Here is a 24,576-nt window from a genome sequence, read left to right as displayed (position 1 = left end):
GGTTTGTTTTTCAAGTGGAACACTGGGATATTTCCACCCCTCACGGGGTGTTACCAGACGTGATGAATTAATGCTTGGGGAGCTCTGAGCTCGGCAGATGAAAGGCACTGCAGGAGGGCTGGGGATTATTATTTGTGGTTCTAATTTATTTGCCATCAAAGGGATGAGAGGGCTGAGAAAATGCCATTTGTTCTGGGGCTGGGAGCAGCAGTTTGAAGTCTTTTTCTTTTTCTTCTGCCCTCCCCATTGTGTGTTCCTCTGGGAATTGCCTGGAAGTCTCTGCTGTCTTTTCTTCTCTGGGCACCCGTGTGTGAAGCAGCCAGCACGGTGCTGATCACCAGGGACTTCAAGGGCTCTGGTGTGTGCAGGAAGTGCCTGCCCTGCTTTTCAGGAGCATTTCTGGGCAGGCCAAATCACCACTGGCTTCAGTGCGAGTCCAGCAGCAAAGGAAAGGGAAGATTTCACATGGAATTTTTCCCAAAAGCATCTATCAGTGCCCTGAGCCCCTCTCCTCAGGTTCTGTGGCATCTGGTGATTTACCTTTGTAATGGATCAGTTTTGTGTGCTTTGGGAACTCCTGCCTTCAAACAGTGGCACTGTTTTCTGTAGCCAAGTGATTTCTGGGAGTGGAAGAACCCTGGTGAGGTCTGGGAGGGTCTGGGAAGCCCACGTGGTCCCATTCCCAGGGCACAGGACTGTGGTCAGCTGGTGGTGGCAGGAGAGCTGGTCCTCCCTCGGTGCTGGCATGGGGGTCCTGGCCCTGGTCCCTGCCCTGCCTGCCTGGCAGCCCCTGGGCTGCATTGTCCTGACTCCAGGCTTTCTGTACAATAGTTGTATGGGTGTTCATGCTAAAACTGTCTTGTGGGAGAGACTCACAGCACAGGATGAGGTTTTGCCCCAAGTGGTGAATGGAAATTTGCCTTTTCCTCCTTTTTGTGTTGTTTATGATTTTTTCTAAGGCAGGGCTGTGCCAGTCCATGACTGCCTATGCTCTCAGCTAATAGGATTACAGGCTACATAGAAGGAGGAGAAGTGGAGGGTTATGACAATTTGATAGTTTCTACAAAACTCCTCATTATTGCACAGGGGGGTCACAGCTTTTAAAGACTAGAAGGGGACAGGGGTGTTCGCTCGGGTACCTGTGAGGGGAATCGGGAATCAGCCCCCTGTGGCTTTGCTGATGCTGCTTTTAGCAGAGACTGAACCAAGTACAGCCCTGCTGTGACGTGATCCGAGCTGAGCGGTGTCTCCTCACATCAGCACAGAGCACAAGACGGCTTCTTGGGCTGGAGCTGCTTGTGGCACCAGCTGAGTTTTCAGATTTCACTTCAAGTCTCCACAGAAAGGGTTGTCAGGCATTGGAACAGGCTGCCCAGGGAGGTGGTGGAGTCACCATCCCTGGAAGTGTAAAAGACTGGACTCGGTGCTCTGGTCTGGTGGAAGGTGTTGGTCAATCAGAGATTGGACTTGATCATCTTGGAGGTGTTTTCCAACGCAGTGACTCTGTGATTCTGTGAATCTGATGTTCTGATGCAGAATCACTTTCTGTGCCTTTCTGCATTGGTTCAGTAGTGCCTATGGATGCTGCAGAGCTGGAGAAAGTGCCTTTGAAATGGCAGCTCCCAGCAGGGAGTTCTGCAGAGAAGTTGGGCTCATTTGGGTCACTGAGATTGCACCGTAGTCCTTCTCCTCTTTCCTGCAGCTTTTGTGCCATGCTGGTCCTCCCAGCCGTGCTTGTGGTGGGACTACGCTGTGTGGCAGCGAAGCAGCTTAACTTCTGCAAAAGAAGTTGTCCTATGGCAGTTTTCATGTGATAGGAGTGGTTTGCTGGCAGTGGTTGGTTTGGTGCTGGGGCTGTGGGAGGTATTCGAGGTGTTTCTTACAGGGTCCCTCTGTTTCTGCAGTAATTTTGTGACTTTACTTCCTCTGTCAGGAGCTACAGCCCTCTCTTAAGTCCCAGGAATACATGTGCTTCAGTTTTGGACTGCAGCCTTTCTGTTTTACTGTGCTCTCCTTCCAGCCCTGTGAGTGTGGCTCAGGCTGAGGCGCTGTTGTTTTGCCCTTCCTGCTTCCAGCATCCCCTGTCTCACCTTTCCCTGCAGAACAATATCTGCTGACCTCCAAATTTTGGGTGGTGCTTCAGTGCTGTCCTTGCCCCCTCCCGGGGTTGCCTGCTCGCTGCTGGTGGGTCTGGAGCCCTGCAGAGCCCTGCCCTGGGTCAGGCTCCAGAGGGGACCGGAGCAGGGCTGCCAGGAGCTGCTTCTTGCTCAGCTCTGATGGAGCGTTCAGAGCAGCAAATCCCTGTGCTGGTACGACATTTAACATGCCAGACTCAATTACAGTGAGGAGAGGTTTTAAAACGAGGCTTTTGTCTAAGGTACAGTATTTTGGCAGCAATTAGCTCTGAGTTTTATCGTTTTCCCCAAGGTAGACATGAGAGCGATCAGTTATGCGTGAGGAGCTGCTCGGTGGTGGGAGGCAGGCAGCTGCCCAGGGAGGGAGCAGGCTGTGCACACACTACAGGGCAGGGTGGCCAGTGCCACTTTGCTTCAACAGCCCTCTGTGTTTGAGAACTTTGGGAGATGGTTTAGGAGTGTTTGTGTGACCAGACCTTCCCTCGGTGTTTCGCAGTGCTGTGATTTGGGATTCCACGCCAGCCTCGCTCGGACCTTCAGGACGTACCTGTCTGCCGAGTACAACCTGGAAACCTCCCGCCACGAGGGCCTGGACATCATTGAGAACGCCGTGGACAACCTGGACGCCCGGAGCGACAAGCACACCATCATGGACATGTGCAACCAGGTCTTCTGCCCGCCACTCAAGTTCGAGTTCCAGCCACACATGGGGGACGAGGTAACACGCTCACCTGTGGGGCTGCAGAGGGGCCTGGCCTGGCCTGGCCTGCCCTCCCCTCCTCTGAGCTGTCACTGTGAAATTGTTCTGGGCTCTTTATCCCTCCGTGCTGCCTTCACACACTGCTGTTCGTGTTTCCTTTCCTAATGAGACTCTTGGCTCATTAGGGCTTCTCCTTTCAGGCTGCCTCTTGCTCGTGTCTCTCCCAATTAGGGAGCTTGTAGTTCTGCTCTCTCTGCCCCACAGATCTGTACGGTGGAGCTTTGATTTACCTGCTGTAATTGGGAGATGGCAGAGTGAGGGGTGAAAATGCTCAGTGCTGGCCCAGGTCCAGGGCACTGCTGCTGGAAAATGGGGTGATGCAGCCCGCATGGAGGCTGCCAGGAGCTTGTAGGGGCTGGAGGGAACTGTGTGGGTATGGAAATGTGTGTGTGGTGCATGTGACCCACGGAATGTCTCCCGTGTCAGGTGTGTCAGGTGAGCGCCCAGCAGCCTGTGCAGACTGAGCTGCTGATGAGGTACCACCAGCTGCAGTCACGACTGGCCACCCTCAAGATAGAGAACGAAGAGGTAAGAGGGGTCTCACGTTCGGCCTTGGGGGATGGGAGCTGGGAGTGCCCACAGACCACGGCCAGTGCAAGCCCAGGGCTCAGGGGGTCTTGGCTGCTTTGGTGCAAGATGTGTCCCTTTGTCAGTCTGCCTCAAACCCATGCTGTCCTGTTTCCAATAGGTACGGAAAACGCTGGATGCCACAATGCAGACCTTGCAGGACATGCTGACAGTGGAAGATTTTGATGTTTCAGATGCCTTCCAGCACAGCCGCTCCACTGAGTCGGTCAAATCCGCTGCATCGGAGACCTACATGAGCAAAATCAACATCGCCAAGAGGAGAGCTAACCAGCAGGAGACTGAAATGTTCTATTTCTCAGTAAGTCTCAGCTCGTGCCGTACAGGACACAAAGCATTAATTGCCAGGGCTGAGGCCCAGTTAAGTGCTCGTTAATGAAAAGCAAGAACCAATTCAGTCTCTTTAAGTGCTTGTCTTCTGTCAGATTTGGGTCTGGAATGCATTTCAGTGCATTTCAGTGGCAGGGCAGAGTACAGGGACTGACAACCCAGTGCTTGCCTCGTTGTTCTCTTCGAAGGAACAACTGGAGTGACCAGTTGTGACCAAAAACTTACCAAGAACTGTAGAAGAGGCTCAGAGCCTGGTGCAGACTCTGGCTGTGTGTCACCTTCCAGGGGCTCTTCCTGGAGGCCTTCAGGACCGTGAACTATCAGCCAGGCCTTCCCTCCCTGTCCTGCACAGCTGAAATTTGCCCTTGGCCCCTGGATGAGCTGAAGCCACATGCATGCCAAGGAAGCCACGAGAGCATGACAAAGGAAAGCCAGCTTTGAACTCCTTTCTTTGGCCCTCCCTGCATTCCCAGGCAGGAGGTGCAGTACCAAGGAGACTGGGCTAATAAGATCACCAAGCCAGTGGCTGGAGCAGGGAGAAGTGATTAGACTGAGCCTGACAGACTTCTGAGCCCCCTCTGGCAGCCCAGTCCCCCTCCAGCAGGCCCCAGGCAACAGTGAACATCAATAACGGGCTGTGTTGCTTAATCCACCTTTTTTGTTTTGTGATTACAGAAATTTAAGGAGTATCTGAATGGCAGTAACCTCATCACAAAGCTCCAGGCTAAACATGACCTGCTGAAGCAGACTCTGGGAGAAGGTGAGTTGGAGTCAGATCTGGGGAGGAGCCTCCCTCCCCTGAGAGGGTTTAAACCAGGTGTCACCTGTCAGCCTCACCTTTGTGTGTTGTTGAGAGTGACTGATGGTTCTGTGCCTGGCTGCTGCTGCTCACCTGAGCTACACGCAAAAGGCATGGTTTCCTTAGAATATGACTCCTCCCATCTTTCTTTGGGAATGCACATGGACAAATCTCTTTGAGTCTGAAACGATGTGTTGAAGTGCTGAGTTACTTCTCCAGCAGCAGAGATTCCCACCCACTTCCATTCTCTGCCTCTTCAGTTCCTCCCAGGCCATGGGATTGTTCTGCTCTGTAGGCATTCAGCAAATGTTTAGCCCAGAAATACCAAATGCTGCGTTCCAGTGTGAGCTGATTCTTGTTGGGAAGGAGTCTGGATTTGCAAACCACTCATGTGGAGTTGTTTGCTGTTTCAGTGAGGAATTGGCTGCCAGCTTGCTTTCTGCAGGTGCCAAGGGAGAGCAGGAAGGAGGCATGTGCAGCCAAATGCTTCCTTTTATGTGTCTTAGCAAAGGAAGTATAACTCAGCTTTCCTGGCCCTGGGAGGCAGGCACAAACAGCATGTGAAATTACTTTGGTTTTTTTCAGTGGGTTGACAAATACTGTAAAAATTGAACAGATCTGATCAGCAGGGATCTCCTGGCATTTATATGAGATCCAAATGCTAAAAATAAATGGAGGGAACGGGAGTATTGAGAGCCTTCAGGTGCTGTGAGTGGCTGATCTGCATGGCCTCCCTGGGGCTGCAGCCCTCCTCAGGCTGCCCCGTTCCTGCTGGCACTCAGCCCGTCACTGCAGCTGTCCTGGAGCCCATGCTGAGGGCCTGTAGTGCTGCTGGGTATGGACAGGGTGGGCTTCACATGGCAAAGGAACCGGTGATGTCTGTGGGAACTGCAGCCCCTTTCCCTCTCTTGGATTTCTGATCTCTTTTAGTGATGGGGGCTTGTATAGCACAGCTGGGCACCTCCTCTCCCCAAATTCAGCTTCTTTCTGTCAGAAACCATTACCTTGGGCTTCCTACACTGCCTCGGGGTGTAGGAACCAGCAGTGAGGGTGTGAGCACCTGCTCAGGTGTGCTGTGCTGGTCTTTCCCTGGTGGCTGATGTGGAGGGATGATGGGAACTTGTGTTTCTTACAGGTGAAAGAGCTGAGTGCGGAACAACCAGGTGAGCACTTTCTTCCCCTTCATCTGCTCCTGGGGAGGGCTGGCACTGGCAGGAGGGGGCTGTGGGAATGGGGTTTTGCTTTGCTACTGGTGCAGCTTGGTGGGGTTCAGTTTGCACCTGCAGCCACCTGTGCTGGCAGGCTGCTGGTCCCCGTGCCCCACATGGTGTTTCCCAGCTGCATGGCCTGCAGCGCTGGCTGAGGGGGATGATGTGCAGGACCTCAGTTCTGCTGCAGTGTGGTTTCTGGCTGGCTTGCTCTGATGTGCCTGGACGTGCCATGTCAGCACAGTGTGGTGCCCTGGAGCGTAGCTGAGATCAGGTTGTGTTCAGACAGAGCGACACAAGGGTGTCCACCCACGCCTTGGTTTGAGGACTTTGATATGTCCCTGAAAGCCTCTCCCAGCTCTGGCTGCTTTGCCTGGGAGTGCAGAGCGTGCCTGTATCACAGACTTCATCCCTCTACAGCAGGAGATAGTGCTGGGGTGAATGTGACAGGCTTTGATCCATGTCTAGTTCATGAAACATCTCCACAAAGCTCCAGTGGCTCGCTAGGAGTGTACTGGTGTTCTGACAGCAAGACACGGGTCAGCAAAGCCTCCAAACAGCTCCCCAGAACATGCACAGCCTCTCTCCGTGTGAGCTTGTTCCAACCTTGTTTCAGTGTTTAATAAAATCTACAACACAAACAAAAAAAGGCCCATTCCCTGTTAGGAATGGTGGAGCAGATGGTGCAGCCTGGGCTGCCTTGCCAGGCAGGAAGGAGGCTCCTTGTGCTGCTGATACCAGGCCCACTGGCATCAGGGCATCAGGACAGAGAGGGTCTGTCAGGACAGAGAGGATCTGTCAGGACAGAGAGGGTCTGTCGGGACAGAGTGGGGCTGTCGGGACAGAGTGGGGCTGTCGGGACAGAGTGGGGCTGTTGGGACAGAGTGGGGCTGTCGGGACAAGAGGGACCTTCAGAGAGTGGGGGCTGTGCAGTGTGTCCCTGCCCTGGGGCACTCTGAGGAGCTGCCTGTGGCCGTGTTCCGGGTCGCTGTTGGATCAGCTGTTGGATCAGCTGCCCCTCGCTGCCGGTGCTGCCCCCACACCCAGAGCTGGGTGTGCTGGGGGTGTGCAGATGTGGTTGGGGGCTGAGGGCACAGCCCCTGGGGTGCACAGGGCAGGGCTGCTCCAGAGGGAGCCAGTTCGGTGCTCCAACAGGCAGCAGCCACCTCTGCTCCTCAGCTGCCACTCAGAGGAGTGTTTGGAAGCTGCAGGAGTGTCAAGTTGCTTAATTAGAGACATCTGATTAAGGAACCAGCAGACCCCGACTGTCACCTTTGCCTCGAGCTCTGTGTAAATGGTCTGTGTCCTCTGCAGTGCTGTGTGAGAACTCCTGCAGGTGGGCTCCCAGCACCCAGCTCTGGGTGTGTTCGCACTTGTGTTCTCTCCCCTGCAGACATCGGTACAGCCTGGGGCACAGGGCAGGGCAGGAATCCATTTGGGATTTGTGGTGGTGTTCTTCTCCCTTTTCTAGGTGTAGGCTCTGAATGCCCCTCATTATCTGAAGGAATCAGACTGGGAATAGCATTAATGAGAACAGCCCTCCAAAGCCCTGAGCACTGCACTGAAACCCGTCACAGGTTTCCCTGACCTCATTTCCAGCAGGGATGGCTGTTACCCTGACTGGATCTCAAGGGTCTCGGGGTCTGTCCTTGATCCTTAGCAAGGGGGAAGGAGATTCCCATCCTTGGGATTCCCAAACAGAAGTTAGACACAGGAAGGTGGTGGTGTTCCAGTTGTCCTCTCTCTGGCCTCTTCTGTGAGATGAATGAGATTCATTTAGCAACAAATGGGAAGACCCCAGCATTTTCCAGGGGTAGCTGTGATTTAGTTTGGATAAATCAAGGAACCAGTTGAACTCCTTAGCTGCTCCTGGTGCCTTTTCAGGCTGAGGGAGTGCTGAGGTGGTGGAGGAAGGAGGCAGCTGTTAAAATCCTGCTGAGCACCAGTGCCTCAGTTTCCCACTGAGCAGTGTGGGTATGGGACATAGCAGCATGAGCAGCTGCAGGGCGCGTGGAGCCACATGCCAGGTCCTCAGAGAGAGATTTTTCTGTTTGATTTCATAGGCTCAGTCATAACCCTTGAGATCTCACCCTGTCATTGCATTTATGTTGGTGTTTTGTTGACTTATTTTGTTCCGTTTTCTCCCAGGCCCCCATGTCTTCCCCCTAAGCCACAGAAAATGAGGAGACCTAGGCCTCTCTCAGTGTATAATCATAAACTCTTTAACGGCAATATGGAAACGTTCATTAAGGTACTCGCTGGCTGCAGCAGGAGTGTCTGTGAACGCTGGGAGTGGAACGGTGGCTCTCTGTCCCGGCTGCTCGCTGTCCTCAGGGGTCCCTCTGGCAGCCTGCCCCCAGCCAGGGTGGCCAGCACGGCTCTGCCTCGGTGACGATTCCTCTCCAGAGCCCCCCTTGCCCCTCGGGCACTCCCCGTGCCGTCCCCGGGCCAGGGCAGCAGTGGGGGCTGGCCGTGGCCATGTGCGGTACGAGACAGTCCTGGCTGCGTGTCCTGCTCATCCTCCTGCTCCCACCCGCCCTGGAAAGGAAGATCAGATGGCACGACTGCAGGAAGGATTTCCCAAGGCAGCGATGCTGTTCCAGTTGCAGTGTTTAACCCTGTGCTGGAGAAAGCTGTAGTGAAAACAGTGTAGGAAGCAGTAAGGACAAGCTGTTGGATTAGGGGACTAATAGGCATTGTCCAGCTCTGGTTTATTCCCTCAGGGGAATGCTCAACCACATGCCCCAGGGCAGTGTCTGAACACAGCACCCCAGCGTGGGGAGTACAGGCCTGCTGGCAAAGCTGCTAATCCCTTTAGGATTTATGATTACTCCTGACTTACACTGGTTTTTAAAAAAGTAATGCTCATTAAAGCCCAGCCTGTTGAGCACTGTGGTGGAGGAATTATCTGCTCTAGAAATCCATCTGAGCCAAGGGGTGTTCCTGCTATCAGAGACCCCTCGGGGGGATGGCCCAGCCCCTGGGATGTATGGCCCCATACAGAGCAGGGCTGTGGGGGGCTGCCTGGTGTCCCCCAGGCTGCCCAGAGGTCTCCATGTCACCCAGTGCCCCCAGGGCTGCCAGGTGTCCCTACGGTAGGGCAGCTCTCCCAGAAAATTGCCTGGCCTTGTCCTCGGGCTCCTGGGAATGCTACAGGTCCAAGGAGGGAGGAAATCAGAGAGGTTGTCCCTGCAGGTTGCCGAGGCTGGGTGCAGTGTGCCAGAGGGTTTGGGAGGGAGGGCAGACAAACCAAAGGCCTGGGTTGGCCCTTGCTAAGCTGCTGTTGCATCTGAGCGTTCATGGCCTCCGAAGGAGACGCTTGCCTCTAACTGAACTTATCTCTGCTTAATCTGTTTTCTTTTTCTCACTCTGCTGCTTCTCTGTGTGCTCAGAGGGAGGAGGAATGCACGAACGAGGAATCAGGTATTTACTGGCTGCCTGTCTGTGAGACGGAGGGAATTGCCCAGAGATGCCACTGTGCTCTGCTGGAACAACAAACAGAGCCCAGAGGGAAATACATGTCCACTCAGGCTGTCAGCCACGGCCCACCTTCCCCTTCAGCCCTTTCCTCGAGGGGCCTGGGGAGAAAGAGCTTTGAAATAAAAGCCAAAACTCTTTGCTGCTTCAGACCCAGGCACTTTCCATGCACAGTGCTGCTTGTTGGGTTTTTTAACACCTGCTGACAATGGCTCTTTCCTTCAGTGGAAAATACTGTTTTAAGCTCTGTTACTGGAAGCTTATTCCATCAACCAGGTATAGCACAAGTTTTATTTCAGCTCAGCATTCCACCTTTGGGATGGAACAGCTGTGATCCTTGCAGCAGTCCCCTGTCTGAGTCAGACAGGGAGAGCAGCAGTGTTTCACACACCTCTAGTGACAATTTTTTTTGTACATTATTGTCTGCACACAGTATCCTCAGCGCTCTTTGATGGCTCCATGTCTGTAACATCTCCTTTCCTTGCCTGTCCTCTTAATAAACTCCATGGCACTGATTTTCAAATCTCTGGTTTTACCATCTCTTAATGCTTTTCCTGTGCTCTGTTAGCAATAAACCAGTAATTTTTCCCTTTTTTTCCTTTCCTTTCCTGAAGGATTCGGGACAGGCCATTCCACTTGTTGTAGAAAGCTGCATCCGCTACATCAATCTGTACGGTGAGTTGACTCAGCGCGTCCACAGAAACCTCCTGCCCTGGAGCAAAGCACTTGGGTGAGCAGTGAGATGTGTCAGAGATGCCTGGGGTGCCTGCAGGCTGCTCCGTGGGCTCAGGTTAGAATTCCAGTCACGTTGGCTGTGATGAGCGTTGGATGACTTGCCAGTGTTTAGGTCTTGTTAGGACATACCCACATTAAATTGTTTGCTCAGGACACGAACCCTTTCAGCACCTTCATCTGTGGTTCCTGCTTGGAGAGTATGAGGAGCAGTGAATCACATAGGACTGTCCCCTCTTGCTCCAAGCCTCTCCAGTGCATCAGCTCCTGGGCTCTGCTGTTTTTACCAGCAGGTGCTGCCCAGCAGTTCCAAAAATCTCTCCTAAAGTGTTGTTCTCTTACAGGCCTCCAACAGCAGGGCATCTTCAGAGTCCCTGGCTCCCAGGTAGAAGTCAACGACATCAAGAACTCGTTTGAGAGAGGTGTGTAGCCAGGCTGTGCAGGTACAGCGGGGTGCTGTGTCCAAGCAGGGATCATTGGTGGGGGCTGGTGTGTGCTGGGGGCATTAGCCATGGTGTACAGCCTGGGTAAAGCCCTTTCTGCTGTGAGACACGAGGAGGTTTTATCCCTTCTGGGTTTCTCAGTCTTGTATCTCTGGCAGTAGCAAATCAGTCACCCAGGGAAGGAGTATGAGAAGTAGGGGTAGGTGCAGGAATCTTTTCCACAGTCATTAAGAACACGAGACCCATAAAACAGTTTGGGGGATCCTTCTTCCTCCTCAGCAGTGTGCCAGGGAAAGAGCAGCATTCCCACCTGTACCTGGTGGCAGTGCAGGCTGTGGAGGCACCAGTGATTCTGTTGAGAAAATCAAACCCACACTGCAGGTGCCAGGCTGGCAAGGCAGGGCAGAGCAGTCCTGCTGCCCCCAGGGGAGGGGAGCTGTGACAGGGACAGCCCAGGTGGGAAGAGTGGCCATTAATCCTTGAGCAGCATCAGAAAGATCAGGGTGAAGGGTAAGGCAGTGGTGGGATTGTCAAAGGCTGGATTTGGAGGATTTGCACATACAGTTTAAGAGGAATTGGTATCTGCATCCCTTAGGCATTGAAAGCCTTTCATAGGTTTAGGTCAGTACAATGCTGTCTAGAACCATTGGGTCCATTCCAGAGGCATAATTGCATCCTCCAGCCAAGCCTGTCCCCTCAGGCTCTCACCCACCGTCCTTCAGACCTGCTCAGCTCTCTGGGCTGGTGCTGTAAATGCAAACTGCACTGGGCTGGAAAACTGAAGGGGAGGTGATCAATAGCATCATCATCCTCAGGAAAGGTTTGAAATCCCCACACTAAACTGGTTTTCAGGAACCACTCAGCATTGCCATTGCACACAAGGAGGGTTTCTGAACCCTGTGAAATTTGGGGGTTCCACTGAGTGAGGAAAAAAAACGTTTGCTGTGTTAGTGCAGCTTGATAGGGATACTGGACATAAAAGCTCTTCTCTGGACAGGTGAAGATCCCCTCGCTGATGACCAGAATGAGCGGGACATTAACTCAGTGGCTGGAGTCTTGAAGCTGTATTTCCGAGGACTGGAAAACCCCCTCTTTCCTAAGGAAAGGTTTCAAGATTTGATATCTACCATAAGTAAGTACCTGTGACAGCTCTTTGTGGAGAACAGGGTGGGTAAGAACAGGGGGCAGGTACACGTGAGTCTTGGGTTTGTGCTGTGAGAAGGGCTGTGGGTGGGCAGTGGGAATTGTTAGGAGAAGACATCAGGAGTGTGTGCTGGGAGTGCTGGCAGGAAGGAGAGGGGAAACATCTCGTTATGGCTCTTCTGAATTCTTCCCAACATCATGAGGCTCCCCAGAGCTGTCTCCCAGCTGAGGTCAGGGGGCTGCACATGCAGCAAGGCCATATCCACATTTGAGGGTTGCACGAGGGGTCATTATTCGTGTGACCCCTCGTGGGGGTGGTGCTGTCCTGCTGCCTCAGGTCTGCACAGGCCACCATGGGTCCTGTGCCTGTCACCTCTCCACAGTCGTGGCTCCTGGACCCACAGGGGTTTAGCTGCTTTAGCTCAGTGGCTTCCACTAAAGATAGTGAGGGTCAGGAACTCCTGGCTATTGGCAGAGCTGCCCCAACCCTGGAGTCTGCAGACCTGGTTGTTCTCCACATGTGCTGTCCCAAAGAGAACCAGAAAGTGCTTTGGGATGAGCAGAGGGAGAAGCTGAGGGGCTTTGGGACTGACGTCAGGGAGAGTCTGGTTGCTTCTTGTTCTGTCCTGAAATCAGCTCCACATATTCTGCTGCAGGATCAGCTCTCCCAGCTGGGGTGTGCTTCTCTCAGTACCTCGTAGCAATGACATTTATTTATTGGCAAGTTGTGGAAATTATTCCCCTGGGGGGAAGGAAGGAGGCAGAATGAGTCTGATGTTTCAGAAGTGATGGAGGTGCTGCATGCTTTGGCTACAGGGGGACTTTATTTTACAGGACAAGTGTTGGGGTGTCTTGTACGTGGGTGGTTCAGGGGCATTGACTGGGGAATGCTCAAGGCCTTTGTTTGGCTTCACCGCTCACTCCTTCCCCCCCTTCTGAATGTGCATGTTCAGAACTGCTGGGGATCTGGTGATGTCAGGGGAGACAGATGATATCTGGAGGGGACTGGTGCAGGGATGGGCTTGTTCCACAGGACAAGAATGTGCTCTGCTTTCTCAAGAACAGTTGGTTTATGTAGTAGCCTTAGGAAATTCACTGTTGCTGTTTTGATGTGTAAAACAGCACAGCACACCTGTGAGACAAGCAAAGGAAGCTGGTTCTGCATCAGTTCCGTGCCCTGGACAGATATTTTCAGTCTGGCTGGTGCTGGCTCTGTCTGCCCTTCCCAGGGGGCAAGGCCCAGGAGAAGGGGATAGGTCTCTTCTGGTGCCAGGACTTGTGCTTGATGATCTGATTGCCTGTGTGCTTGCAGATAGGCTTGTGCTTTGGCACCATCCCTAATTAATGCCAATTTGCACAATTTATTAAGCTTTAGGGAGCTTTTTGTTGCAAACAGCATCTGTTAATTTTCTGGATGGTATTCTCTGTCTCTGTCTCTATTTTCTCATTTTAGCAAGAGTCTTCCTTTTCCTCATCTTTCTTTTCCTGCTACTCCTGCAACCTTTTGATTAAGGATGGATTTTCATTGAGTTAAAGTGCTTTGTTCCCATTAAGAATCTGAGCTGAAGTGCCACACAGACATGCACGAACACAGGCTGTGCAGTGTCCAGACTAAGCAGAGTGAGGAACTCTTCCTTTTGCTCTTGAGGGGCTGAGGGTTTATGGAGAAGCCCCTCAAAGGCACCTGGGCAATAATTGGGTGAAAAGGCCCTTTGTCAGCAGAGTCCAGGCAGGGCTGTGCCCACGTGTAGAGTGATGATGGTCATGCCGTTAATTCCAAAATTACAGCCAGTCAAAATGTTTTGCTCGTTGAGAAAGACAAGTGCCTCGAGTTTGTGCCTCTGGGTTTCAGAACACATGCCTGTTGTCATAGGGTTTCATCCAGTTTGTATTTATGGTGGGAATATTTTTAACTAACATCCCCTTTAGTAAAACCAAACTGAAGAAAGAGAGAACCCAGCAGGCAATAGCAGGATAAATCCATTCCTCAAATGGAAAAATTCCCCAAATGAAGTATTATAATGCTGTCCATCTTGGAACTGAAGCCAGATTTTACTCAGAATTATGAGCAAATGGCAGCCCAGCTACATGTTATCAGTGATTTTTATTGTGATCAGCAAATGGCAATTTGAGCCACCACAAGCACCTCTGTGTGATCCACCCACTCCAGGAAGCTCTGGTGCTTGTCCTCTGCTTTCTGTGCAACAGCAGCTGCAGGATCAGCTCCACAGAACACAGGACAGCCCTGGATCACTCTCCTTCCCATGGGAGGGAGCAGGTTTCTGACAGCAGCTCTGGGCTCTGTGCGTGCCTGTGGAGAGAAGTGAATCCAAAAGTGTTGACTCAGCACTGGTTCAGTTCATCTTTTTCCTAGGAATTTCTAATTCCTATTGAGAGCAGTGGGAGACGGGAGTGGAAGGGCTCAGAAGGACCCAATTCATAATCCAGAAGAGTAAGATGAATAAAAACCTCATTTAAAAATCTGCCCTAGAAAATCAAGAAGTGCTCCATTTCCAGTGTCACATTGACTCAGGCTTTTGAGGAACAGAGGAGTTGTTGAGGAATGAACTAAATAATACATAAACACTTATTTTAAAAATAAACCCACGGAAATGTCTTTATTTGCTGTTTATACTGAACCTGAATGTATGAATTCCCCCGTGGAGGAGCACTGTGCCCCATTCTCTGCTTGCACCTTAATGCCAAACCTGTGGATCATATCTGGAGACAGGGTGTTATTTTTCTCACTTAGTGGGCCACTGGATCTGGAACAAGTCCCTCTGGTGCCATGCTGTCTGGTCCTGAGAAGGTTTTTAGGAATGTGCTTTCTATTCATGTGTTCCAGAAATGGAGAACCCCGCTGAGAGAGTGCACCAGATCCAGCAGATTGTCGTCACTCTGCCTCGGGCTGTCATCGTGGTCATGAGATATCTCTTTGCTTTCCTCAACCAGTGAGTCCCCTTTCAGCGAGCTTCTCCTTGCCCTCCCTTTTATCAGGGTTTCCCTGTCTTTGGTGCACGAGTCCTTTCTGGTGTTGCTGTGGGGAGTTGTATTTGGTTCTTCCCCAGCCTTGTGTGCTCAGGGCAGGGGGACAGCCCAGTGCTGGTGAATCCAAAATCCCCTGGGCAGTGGGGTCGGTGCCCCCCTGGGCAGTGGGGTCGGTGGTGGGCAGTGGGGTCGGTGGTGGGCAGTGGGGTCGGTGGTGGGCAGTGGGGTTGGTGGTGGGCAGTGGGGTTGGTACCCCCCTGGGCAGTGGGGTTGGTGGTGGGCAGTGGGGTTGGTGGTGTTCTGGTGAATGCTGTCACGGCAGCTCCCTCGCCGTGTGCCTGCAGCTTGTCACAGTACAGCGATGAGAACATGATGGATCCCTACAACCTGGCCATCTGCTTCGGGCCCACGCTGATGCACATTCCCGACGGGCAGGATCCGGTGTCTTGCCAGGCCCACGTCAATGAGGTCATCAAAACCATCATCATTCACCACGAGGGGATCTTCCCCAGCCACCGAGAGCTGGAAGGGCCCGTCTACGAGAAGTGCATGACTGGAGGAGAGGAGTACTGGTAAGGTTCTCTGCAGGGTTCTTGGGTACAGAAACTTTCATCGGGTCAAGAGGCTCTTGCACACCGAGCCAAGCAGTCCCTACTCATTTGATTTAGTATTGTCAGTGAAAACAGGCAGTTTAACCAAGTATTCCTTTTGCTCATGCTGAATCAGCATTACAAACGTCAGTAAAAATTTCAGGAGAAACTCTTTCCAGTATAAATACTAATATTGATGGAAGGTTCTTTCAGCTCTGGATCCACAGAAGTGTATTCAGAGCAAATCAGAATTTTAGGTCCATTTTATCCAAATATCTCCAAGGCTGGAAATTTTGAGTAAAGACACATAGTTCCATCATAATCTGCTGGTTAGACGGCATCTCTCGAGGTTAACCTGAACCTTCCAGTTCCCTTTTTTGCTGGAATTCTAATCTCACATTCAGGTCTGGGTTTAACAAAGCAGGATTGATAACACACTTGAACTATGTGCAAGTTTTATACATTTCTGAGACCTCACCTTCCCTGACTCTGGTCACCTGCCACCATCCTTCCTGGTGCAGCAGATGATAAAGTGATAAAGCTCACTCTGAGTGAGCAAATGGGACATTTAACTTGGTGTCACTTTGTGTTTGTTTTGCCAAATCCAAGGAAAGGCATAAGAGCAGTAGAACGTGACATTCTCGGCTGGGGATTGTGGTGTGGGTGTTTGGTGTTCTCAGAGATCTGCTGTGATGGGAAGTGACCATCGTGGCCCTGTGCAAACTAAAAACATGACTTCCAAGTATCTGTGAGGCCAGAATTTCCCCCAGCAAGTTTGTTGTGCAGGGTGCCTGGGAGCAGGGTCTGTGTGGGGTGTGACAGTGGGTGTTTCCTTGCAGTGACAGCCCGCACAGCGAGCCGGGCACCATCGACGAGGCGGACCACGACAACGGGACGGAGCCACACACCAGTGACGATGGTGAGCACGGTGTGAGCAGGGCTGGGGCTGTGTCAGCAGAGCTGTGTGTGCAGGACAGGAGCGTGCACTGAGTCGGGAGAGAGGATGGGCTGAGTGCTGGCAGGGTGGGTCACAGAGCATCTGCGCTCCAGGCCGTGGTGCCGGAGCAGGAGGCAGCGCTTCCCACATCCCAGAGGCACCAGTCGTGAGGGGGCAGTCTGAGGGAACCTGCTGGCACTGCTGTGGGGCAAGGAATGCCCAGCCCTATGGCTCTGTTCCGTGGCAGGGCTTCCTGTGTTGGAAGGGCCCTGGGGAGCTGAGCACCTTCTGTGTCCCTGACAGCTGCTGCTGCCTCAGCTGTGTCCTGCCCTGGCAGAGCAAATCTGCCTTCAGAGGGCTGCAGGCAGGAGGAAGGGCTCACCTGGCTGGTGGGGCCACAGGAGCAGGGAATGGCACAGGGGCTCTGTGACCCCTGGCACAGGGAAGGGCACATGGGGCCAGGCTGCTCAGGACCTGCTCTTGGCTCCAGGCAGGAGCAGACAGGCCTGGCAGAGGAAGGTGAGGGAGCTGCTGTGCAGCCAATTTCACACTTGGGTGGCCATGTTAATAGCTCCAGTTGGGGTTTCTGGGTGATTAACTGTGGGTCAAGCATAGAGTAGAGAAGCAGCTTTATTTTATGAATTTATATATTCCCTCTTCCCCTTCCCCTGCACGCACTCCCTGCTGGGAGCCCAGTGTTCTGTCAGGGCTGTGGGAGCCCTCCTGGCTGCCTGCCAGCTCTGTCTCCTCCAGAACATTCCCACTGATGCCTCTGTGGTGCTCCCAGACACTGCCCTCGTGTGGGGATTGCTCAAGGTGGGGAAGATGAGTCTGCTGAAGCGGCCTGGCCTGTCCCAGGTGGGGCTGGAATGGGCAGAGTTCTGGGGCAGCATCTCCCGTGTCCTCCTCTGGTGTCCCCTGCTCTGTGTGAGTTTGCATCGGGTCACACCCTGACAGCTGCTGAGCCCGTGGTCAGTTGTGGGGCAGAGCAGGTTTCAGTGAGAAAGGTTTTTAATGAGAACGAGGCAGATCAGGAGGAACTGGTCAGGTTTGTCCTGTTTGGCTTTGTCATCACCTGTCTGCCAGTCTCCAGGTGGGGATTAAAATGATTGGGTGTCTTAGGTCATCAAGGCATGTTAACACTTGCTGGCTGGCTCTGACAGTGGCAGGGGTGGCACTAGGAGAAGGGGGGAAGCAGTCAGGCAGTGCTGCAGATGGGTGCAGAGCAGCTGTGTGGCTGGAGCTGCTATCATCATTTCCGTGGGGATCCCCAAAGGGGCATTAGTTGCTCATCAATAATTCAAGCCAAACTGTCTCCAGGATAAGGAAAGAAAGAGAAGGTAAGCAGGGTTTGATCAAACAGCATCTGACACAGCTTGATGAGATCCCAGGCTGGTGGATAATAGGGTTCTGTAACCAAAGGCAGAAAATTGGAGTGCAGGTGAGGATGCCAAATGAATACAGGGAAATTCCAACTGCTCCCCCGTCTGGTTGTAGATGTTTGTAACTGCTGGTAGTTTGTGAGTCTGTGAGAGATCCCAGGAAGGCTAGAACAGCAATAAGAATTGATCAGTCTGAAAATAAGAAGGTCTGTGCTCAGTATGAGATGCTCTCAACACTGCTGCTCTGCTGAGATGTCTCTCTAGGGTTTATCTTCCCTCGTGAGGGCTGAGCTGAGCTGTTCTCTCGCTGTGCCTCTCTCCTGTGCAGAGGTGGAGCAGATTGAAGCTATAGCCAAGTTTGACTACATCGGGCGATCTCCACGGGAGCTCTCCTTCAAGAAAGGGGCCTCACTCCTGCTCTACCATCGGGCATCAGAAGACTGGTGGGAAGGGAGACACAACGGGGTGGATGGGCTCATCCCCCACCAGTACATTGTGGTGCAAGACATGTGAGTAAAGTGGTAAGGGTTGATCCAGGGTGTTAAAATCATGTACCTACACAAGCTCCACTTCAGCCACCTAAAATAATGGGTCACATTTTACAAGGTTTAATGACTTCAGTGAGAAATCTGAGCCTGTTCACATCTCCATGTATTGGCTCTGATTGTTTCTCTTTGAGGCTGATAAAGCCAAGCATTGAACACTGTACCTCAGTGTGCCTGGACCCCACCTCTCACTGACTCCCCAGAGTGGTGTGACCCAGGCTTACCACCGGCCTTTCCCTTGGGAGTGTTGGCCTGGATTGTTCAGTGCCCACCTGGCCCGTGAGCAGATCCCAGGGCCCTTTGCCGGTGCTGCTTCTCTTCCAGGTACTGTACCTGGAGTCATTACAATGGCAGCCACAGAACAGAAGATGTGGAGACGGGATGGGAGCTGTGTCCAAGCTCCCAGTGAAGTGCTGGCCTTGGTCCAGCCCTTTGTTACCCGAGTGTGGACTGCTGGAGTGGGGGTGTTCAGATCCGTGTGGCAGCTGGGCCCTGGCTCTCTGCAGGGACACAGCCCTGTCACTGATGGGGTCTCCTTTCCCCAGGGATGATGCGTTCTCTGACAGCCTGAGCCAGAAAGCAGACAGCGAGGCGAGCAGTGGGCCACTGCTTGATGATAAAGCCTCCTCCAAGAACGACATCCAGTCCCCAACGGATCACATCATGGACTATGGCTTCGGGGGAGTGATGGGCAGGTAAGGGAAACTCATTCTCTGTGAGCATGGAGTTGGTCACCATCGCATGTGGGGACAATCAGTGTGTGGGGTAGGGCAGGATGGAAGGGAAGGGCCCAGTAAGCACTGCTGGATAGTATGAGCATGGAGGAGGTTCCACATGCGTTGATAATGGGGATTTAATGTGTACAGAGGGTGCAATGGAGCTCTGAGCAACCTGGTCCAGTGGAAGGTGTCCCTGCCTGTGGTAGGGGGTTAGAACAAGATAATCCTTAAGGTCCCAGCTAAAAACATTCTGGAATTCTATGATTCAGTGCTGTCCCTTCCTTGGTACTGGCTTAAATGTCTGTCTTCCCTCTTGCCCGAGTCTTCTGGAGCTGAAAGGCTCGAGTTTGGTCTGAGCTGAACTCAGAGCTGAGCGGTTGCAGCCCATAGCCAGCTGTGGTGGGGCTGATGGATGGTGACCCGCTGTGCTGGATTCTTTGCAGGGTGAGGTTGAGGTCTGACGGTGCAGCCATCCCTCGGCGCCGCAGCGGGGGCGACACCCACAGCCCACCCCGAGGGATGGGGCCCGGCATAGACACCCCTCCTCGAGCAGCAGCCTGCCCCAGCAGCCCCCACAAGATCCCCCTCAACAGGGGCAGGATCGACAGTCCCGAGAAGCGCAGGATGGCCACGTTTGGCAGCGCGGGCAGCATCAATTTCCCAGACAGGAAGGCCCTGGCTGATGGCCACCCCCTGAGATCGACCGGGTCCACTCGGCACAGCAGCCTCGGAGATCAGAAATCTCTGGAAGCAGAAGCTCTTGCTGAGGTAAGAGTGTTGGGAAGGGACTGAGAGAGTAAAGGGGAGGTCACTGGGGAGTGCTCAGAGCCCCTCCAGCTCAGGCACTCAGAGTTATGGTGCTGCCATGGTGTAAAGGTTAAAATGAGCAGCCAACAGCTTGTCTGCTGCCCACTTGTATCTGTTGGTGTCATGGAAGATACTGCTCCTTACACAATCCTGATGTCTGCCCCACATTAGGCAGAAATGTTGGATCCACCGAAAGGGCACTGGCAGCTCCTGCCTCTGCAGGGAGGGAAATGCTTTATCTCACTGGATGCTACATAAGGAGCTTAGGGAGGAAACTGGATTTCCTGAATCAGTGTGACTGGACTGATGATCGCTGTTTGGGGAAAGGTGCTGCAGTTCTGTATTGGCTGTTTGTTGCTGTGACCTCAGAACATGAGTCTGATCTCCGTGCGGTGTCTCCAGCCATGTGGTGCCCTTGGTGTCACGTTAGGCCACTGGATCCGTGGGGCTCCTTTAATTCTTGTGACCCCAGTGTAGCTCCAGGTCCCTCTCTCTGCCGCTGGCGGGAGGCCCCATCTAGGAATCATTCAGGTTATTCTGAACCTGTTCACATCCCAGAGAATGGATCTTTCGAAGAACTGGCTGTGGAATTCTCTAGCACTTCAGAGACCAACCACCTTGATCAGGCACAGTCCCTCCCATTGTGTCTGAGCAGCTGTGATTGGGCTGGCGTGGGGCTTGGGGGCTGGAAACCTGTGGACAGGCAGTTCAGTGCCCCCAATCCCAGCAGTTTGGTTCATGTCACCTCCAGCAGGAATAGCAGCTATGGGATGGTGGATGATGCCCAGGTGGAGCGGGCAGCTGCTGGGAAGCTGGAGGAGAGCGGGTCGTGCTGTAGCACAGCGCTGACATCCCTTTGGCATTCACAGGACATCGAGAAGACCATGAGCACGGCGCTGAACGAGCTGCGGGAGCTGGAGAGGCAGAACACGGCCAAGCAGGCCCCCGACGTGGTCCTGGACACGCTGGAGCCCATGAAGAACCCCCCGATGGGCGCCCCCAACTCGGAGCCGGCCAGCCCCCTGCACACCATCCTGATCCGGGACCCCGACGCGGCCATGCGGCGCAGCAGCAGCTCCACCACGGAGATGATGACCACCTTCAAGCCGGCGCTGTCGGCCCGGCTGGCCGGGGCGCAGCTGCGGCCGCCGCCCATGCGGCCGGTGCGGCCCGTGGTGCAGCACCGCTCCAGCAGCAGCAGCAGCTCGGGGGTGGGCAGCCCTGCCGTCACCCCCACCGAGAAGCTCTTCCCCAGCAGCTCGGCAGATAAATCGGGCACCATGTAGGCTGGGGCGCGGGGACCACGGCGGGAGAGCCGCGGCCCGGGTGGCGGGAGCGGGGCCGGACATGGCAAAGCCTCGCTGGGCCGAGCTGGGGTCAGAGCCCTGCTGGGGGGAGCCTCTCCAAAAGGGAACACGTGCATAGCCTGGGCCTGGTGCTGTACATACGTGTGTGTGTGTGTGTATGTACATATGTGTGCACACACCCTATCCATGCAGAAACACTTCCCGAGCTTGCAGTCCAATAGCAGGAGGAGACAGCAGGTCTGCGTGTCAGCACTGGAGAACACATGCTCTCTGTAGGAGTATATTAAAAACAAAATGTACAGAATTCAGTGACTTTTTAAAACAGTAGATTTACCTCAGAAACTGGCTCTGAAATGTCCTCTCTGGAGACGGTGGGTTGGGCTGGGTTTCCCGGACTCTGTGCGTGGGTGGAGGCCCACACCGCAGCAGCCATGCGTCGAGCAATACAAGGCCATCCTGGAATTTAGTTTCTACACCTCTTGACATTTAAAAAAAAAGGGATGGGGATACAGTGGGGTCTGTTCACTGCTGGGTTGTAGAGAAGAGCTGGAAATCCATAAATGATGGTGTGTGTCCAGCCAGCTGGAGTCTGTTCGGTCCTGAATCCTGAGACGTCTTTGTGTGCCTGTGATGCCCCGGGCAGCAGGGACAGAGTGAGCTGTGTGCCGTGAGTGGGGACAGAGTGAGGTGTGCACCATCACCTTCACACAGGAGGAGGATGCTGTGCTGCACTGGGGCCATGGAATGCTGCTTTTCTGGAAGGTTTCAGAATGAACAAGGACTAGTGACAAACCTGTGGTAAAGTGTGGACTGACTTACACAGTTTGGAGATACTTCATCTCCCTTTCCCCACACACTTTTTTTTTTTTTTAATTAATAAGAAGACAACCCAATTGTCTCTCGACAGTTGGGCATAATCAGTGAGGAGGCTTTGGCACCACCACGTTCCTCGGTGTGAAGCTGCCCAACGGCACAGGGGGGTCTCGGTTCAGAGTGCGTGATCCTGCATGAGAAGCATGAGCCATATTTGATCGTGTCAGATGCAGAACCAATCTGATGGGTGATACTTTGCACTTTCTGTACTGTACCATATAATACAACTGTTTGAGTTATGCAAAGGAATCTACATTTTGTTTTACCCAGAGAAAAAAATATGCAGAAAGCTGGGGATTGCATGGTCCTGTCTGATAATCCAGGCTCTGCTCTAAGCGCTGAATCCAAGACGCTCTGTGCTTCTCCTGCAGCTTTTCCTTGTACAGATTTCCATGCAATGCCCCACGGTTTGATTTGGCACTTCCCCATGGTCATGTACTAATGGCTCCTTAACGTTCATCCTTCCTCCCCGCTCTCTCTGACCCTGCTGCTTTGTCTGTGCCTGGGCAAAGATGCCCGCAAACCCTCCTGCCTCAGCCAGCAGCCCCCTGCCCCTGCCCGGGCCTTTGCTTTGTCCCCCCTTCATCTTCCTCACCGCTCCAGCACCACTGCAGACCCCCAGCTCTGCAGGAGGAGCAGCTTGGCTTCCAGAAGGCGGTGGAGGCACCGGTCAGGGCAGTGGAGCACAGTGGTCCTGCCAGGGCTCCTGTCTCAGCCTGGGAGCTCACCCTCACGTGAGGCCGCCTGCACCTCCCTCTGTGCCCCTCTGCACCTGCTCCTGCTCCATGCCTGCACTTCCACATCCGTACCTCCACCCCTGAACCTCCGTGTCTGCCCCTCCACATAGCTGGTGTCACAGACCCGGTGTCACAGAGCCGTCGGGACGGGCCGGTGCCTGTCCCGTGCCCAGCGCGTGTCCCCTCGCCCCCCGCTCTGCCAGCCCTGTAAATATTGCTGTACTTGCTTAGTTGCTGGAAAGTAACTGTTAACCTGTAAACTGTACAAAAATAGGCTAAGATTAGATAAAAGCCGATGCCACTCACCAAATCTTTGCACTTAGTAGGTAGCTCGATGTAAAAATAAACCCAGTAATAATAATAGTAACCCTGAAGGGAAGCAAAGCTGCCGGCGCCCGTCGCAGAGCCCGTGGGGAGCAGCTCTGCCCGTGTCCCTCCCTGTCCCATCGGCGGGGACTACGGTGTGTGTGTGCTTGTCTGTGAATGTCCTTGGCATTTGTAATGACCACAGTTGGTTCATGTTGGTGTTTATTTCTCCATCATCCCCCTTTCCTGGTGCAGCCCCCGGCCCGGCCCAGCGCAGTGGCAGCAGATGTTCCACCAGGCCGGGCTGCCCACGGCCGTGTGCTGGGAAGGGAAGGACCCATTTGGCATGAGCGCTGTGTCTGTTGCCAGTAATTCTTATTTTTATTTCCGTTTAGTTCCTGGAGAACATTCACTTTGCCAGTTTCCTTTTTTTTAATATTATTTCCAAGATGACTTGAGAGCAAACCCGTGTTCACTTGGGGTTTTATTTCCTCCCTTCTTACTTTTGGAGATACGGTACAAGTTCCGGTGTCTTTCTATTAAATTATTGCCTTTCATTTTCCTTTGTTTTGTTTTGTTGTGGATTTTTAATACAATTGTTTTCTTATCTTTAAGTGCCTTTTTGAGCACCAGAACAAATGGTTGGAGTTCGGGCCTGGGAGCTGTACACACATGGGTTTGTCTGGGCAGTTGTGTTGTGCTGGAGGCGATTGCTTTTAAAGTCCTTCCATTTTTCTGTTTAATGAAAAGGGAACCAAGACTTTTTGTTGGAGAATAAACTCCCCCTTTGTAATACAGTATTCCAAGTGTAGTTTTAACTACTGTAAATTTAAGGGAAGAAATGTATTTTTCTGTAAGCAAACTTGGCACAGAATCAAACCACGTACATTGTAGGAGCATCATAACTGGAACCCGGTCACGGTTTGGGAGTAACCAACCCTGACCCTCGGTGCCTCCCCGAGGGCACGGACTGTGCGTGGGCCTCACAGAGTTTGTGTGAGAGCCCAGGGCCGGGAGCGGGGTGCAGTGTGCTCCTGCCCCCCTGCAGCACCGCGGGTGAGGGGCCGTGCAGCCCCCGGGACCCCCAGCCCTGAGGGGGCGGCTGCACCGGGCGCCTGTTCCTCTGCTGTGCAGAGCAAGCGCTGATCTCGGCCCAGTTCCCCCAGCTCTGCCCCGTCCGTCCTGCGGTGCCAGGGCAGTTTGGCCCTGGCTGGGGCCCAGCACGGCCTGGATGGTGCTGACCGAGCGTGACGGTACCGCAGCAGCCCCTTCCCCGCACAGCCCCTCAGCGATGCGTGCGGTCACCGGGGTGGAGATGGCAGTGCACTTTGTCCCTTAGGCTGGAGTCCCCTGGTAGGTCGTTTTTGTAGCCCCGGGTGTGTCATTTCCCTAGCGGTGTTGTGGTTCTCAGGGGCGGCAGTAGATGTCCCGAGCCTGATGTGCTTCGCGTGGCTGGGCCGTGAGGTGTGGTGGGGACGGGGTTGGTTACGCCGGGCAGCCGTGGGGAACTGCTGGCTGCTGCCCCTCGTACCGGTCATCCTCCTCCTCCCCTGGTGTTGTCTCTGTACTGTATGGTGAGATGCCGTCAGCTAGAGTGTCTGAGTGGGTCCTTGTGTGTGCTGGTGATGCCATGTAGATGAAGCCACTGGTTGGGTGTGGACTCATCCCGTTGAATAAACTGCTTAACTTTTCTCAAAAATGCTGTCTGTGATTTTATGCCTCTTGCCTGTGCCTCCTGCCCAGCCCTCATCCCACAGCCCTGGCTGGAGGTGG

The 24,576-nt window shown here is 53.5% G+C and overlaps 1 protein-coding gene across 3 annotated transcripts in view; it reads left to right on the top strand.

The window, feature by feature from the left end:
• The window catches only part of SRGAP3 (SLIT-ROBO Rho GTPase activating protein 3), an 80,712-nt gene extending 58,115 nt beyond the window's left edge, over positions 1 to 22,597 (top strand). Inside the window, exons 7-22 of one of the 3 annotated variants that reach the window (XM_027903284.1) lie at positions 2,632 to 2,853; positions 3,322 to 3,423; positions 3,584 to 3,781; positions 4,486 to 4,570; positions 5,745 to 5,772; positions 9,210 to 9,240; positions 9,909 to 9,969; positions 10,371 to 10,448; positions 11,467 to 11,601; positions 14,458 to 14,563; positions 14,945 to 15,172; positions 16,030 to 16,109; positions 17,838 to 18,018; positions 18,600 to 18,749; positions 19,217 to 19,541; positions 20,450 to 22,597. In XM_027903284.1, the coding sequence (XP_027759085.1) occupies positions 2,632 to 2,853; positions 3,322 to 3,423; positions 3,584 to 3,781; positions 4,486 to 4,570; positions 5,745 to 5,772; positions 9,210 to 9,240; positions 9,909 to 9,969; positions 10,371 to 10,448; positions 11,467 to 11,601; positions 14,458 to 14,563; positions 14,945 to 15,172; positions 16,030 to 16,109; positions 17,838 to 18,018; positions 18,600 to 18,749; positions 19,217 to 19,541; positions 20,450 to 20,866 (2,427 nt within the window). In that variant the 3' untranslated portion in view covers positions 20,867 to 22,597. Of the gene's footprint in view, positions 1 to 2,631; positions 2,854 to 3,321; positions 3,424 to 3,583; positions 3,782 to 4,485; positions 4,571 to 5,744; positions 5,773 to 6,237; positions 6,605 to 7,965; positions 8,069 to 9,209; positions 9,241 to 9,908; positions 9,970 to 10,370; positions 10,449 to 11,466; positions 11,602 to 14,457; positions 14,564 to 14,944; positions 15,173 to 16,029; positions 16,110 to 17,837; positions 18,019 to 18,599; positions 18,750 to 19,216; positions 19,542 to 20,449 lie in introns of those variants that run through there. The other 2 variants (XM_027903283.1, XM_027903285.1) reach the window with 2 other exon arrangements.
• Positions 22,598 to 24,576: the final 1,979 nt, after the last annotated feature.

The sequence above is a fragment of the Empidonax traillii genome, unplaced genomic scaffold, assembly GCF_003031625.1.
Source record: "Empidonax traillii isolate 1590-97213 ecotype Southwest subspecies unplaced genomic scaffold, ASM303162v1 scaffold956:size363975, whole genome shotgun sequence".
In the NCBI taxonomy this organism is placed as follows: domain Eukaryota; kingdom Metazoa; phylum Chordata; class Aves; order Passeriformes; family Tyrannidae; genus Empidonax; species Empidonax traillii.
The sequence above is the reverse complement of the archived record's forward strand: the minus strand, read 5'-3'. Positions and strand labels throughout refer to the sequence as shown.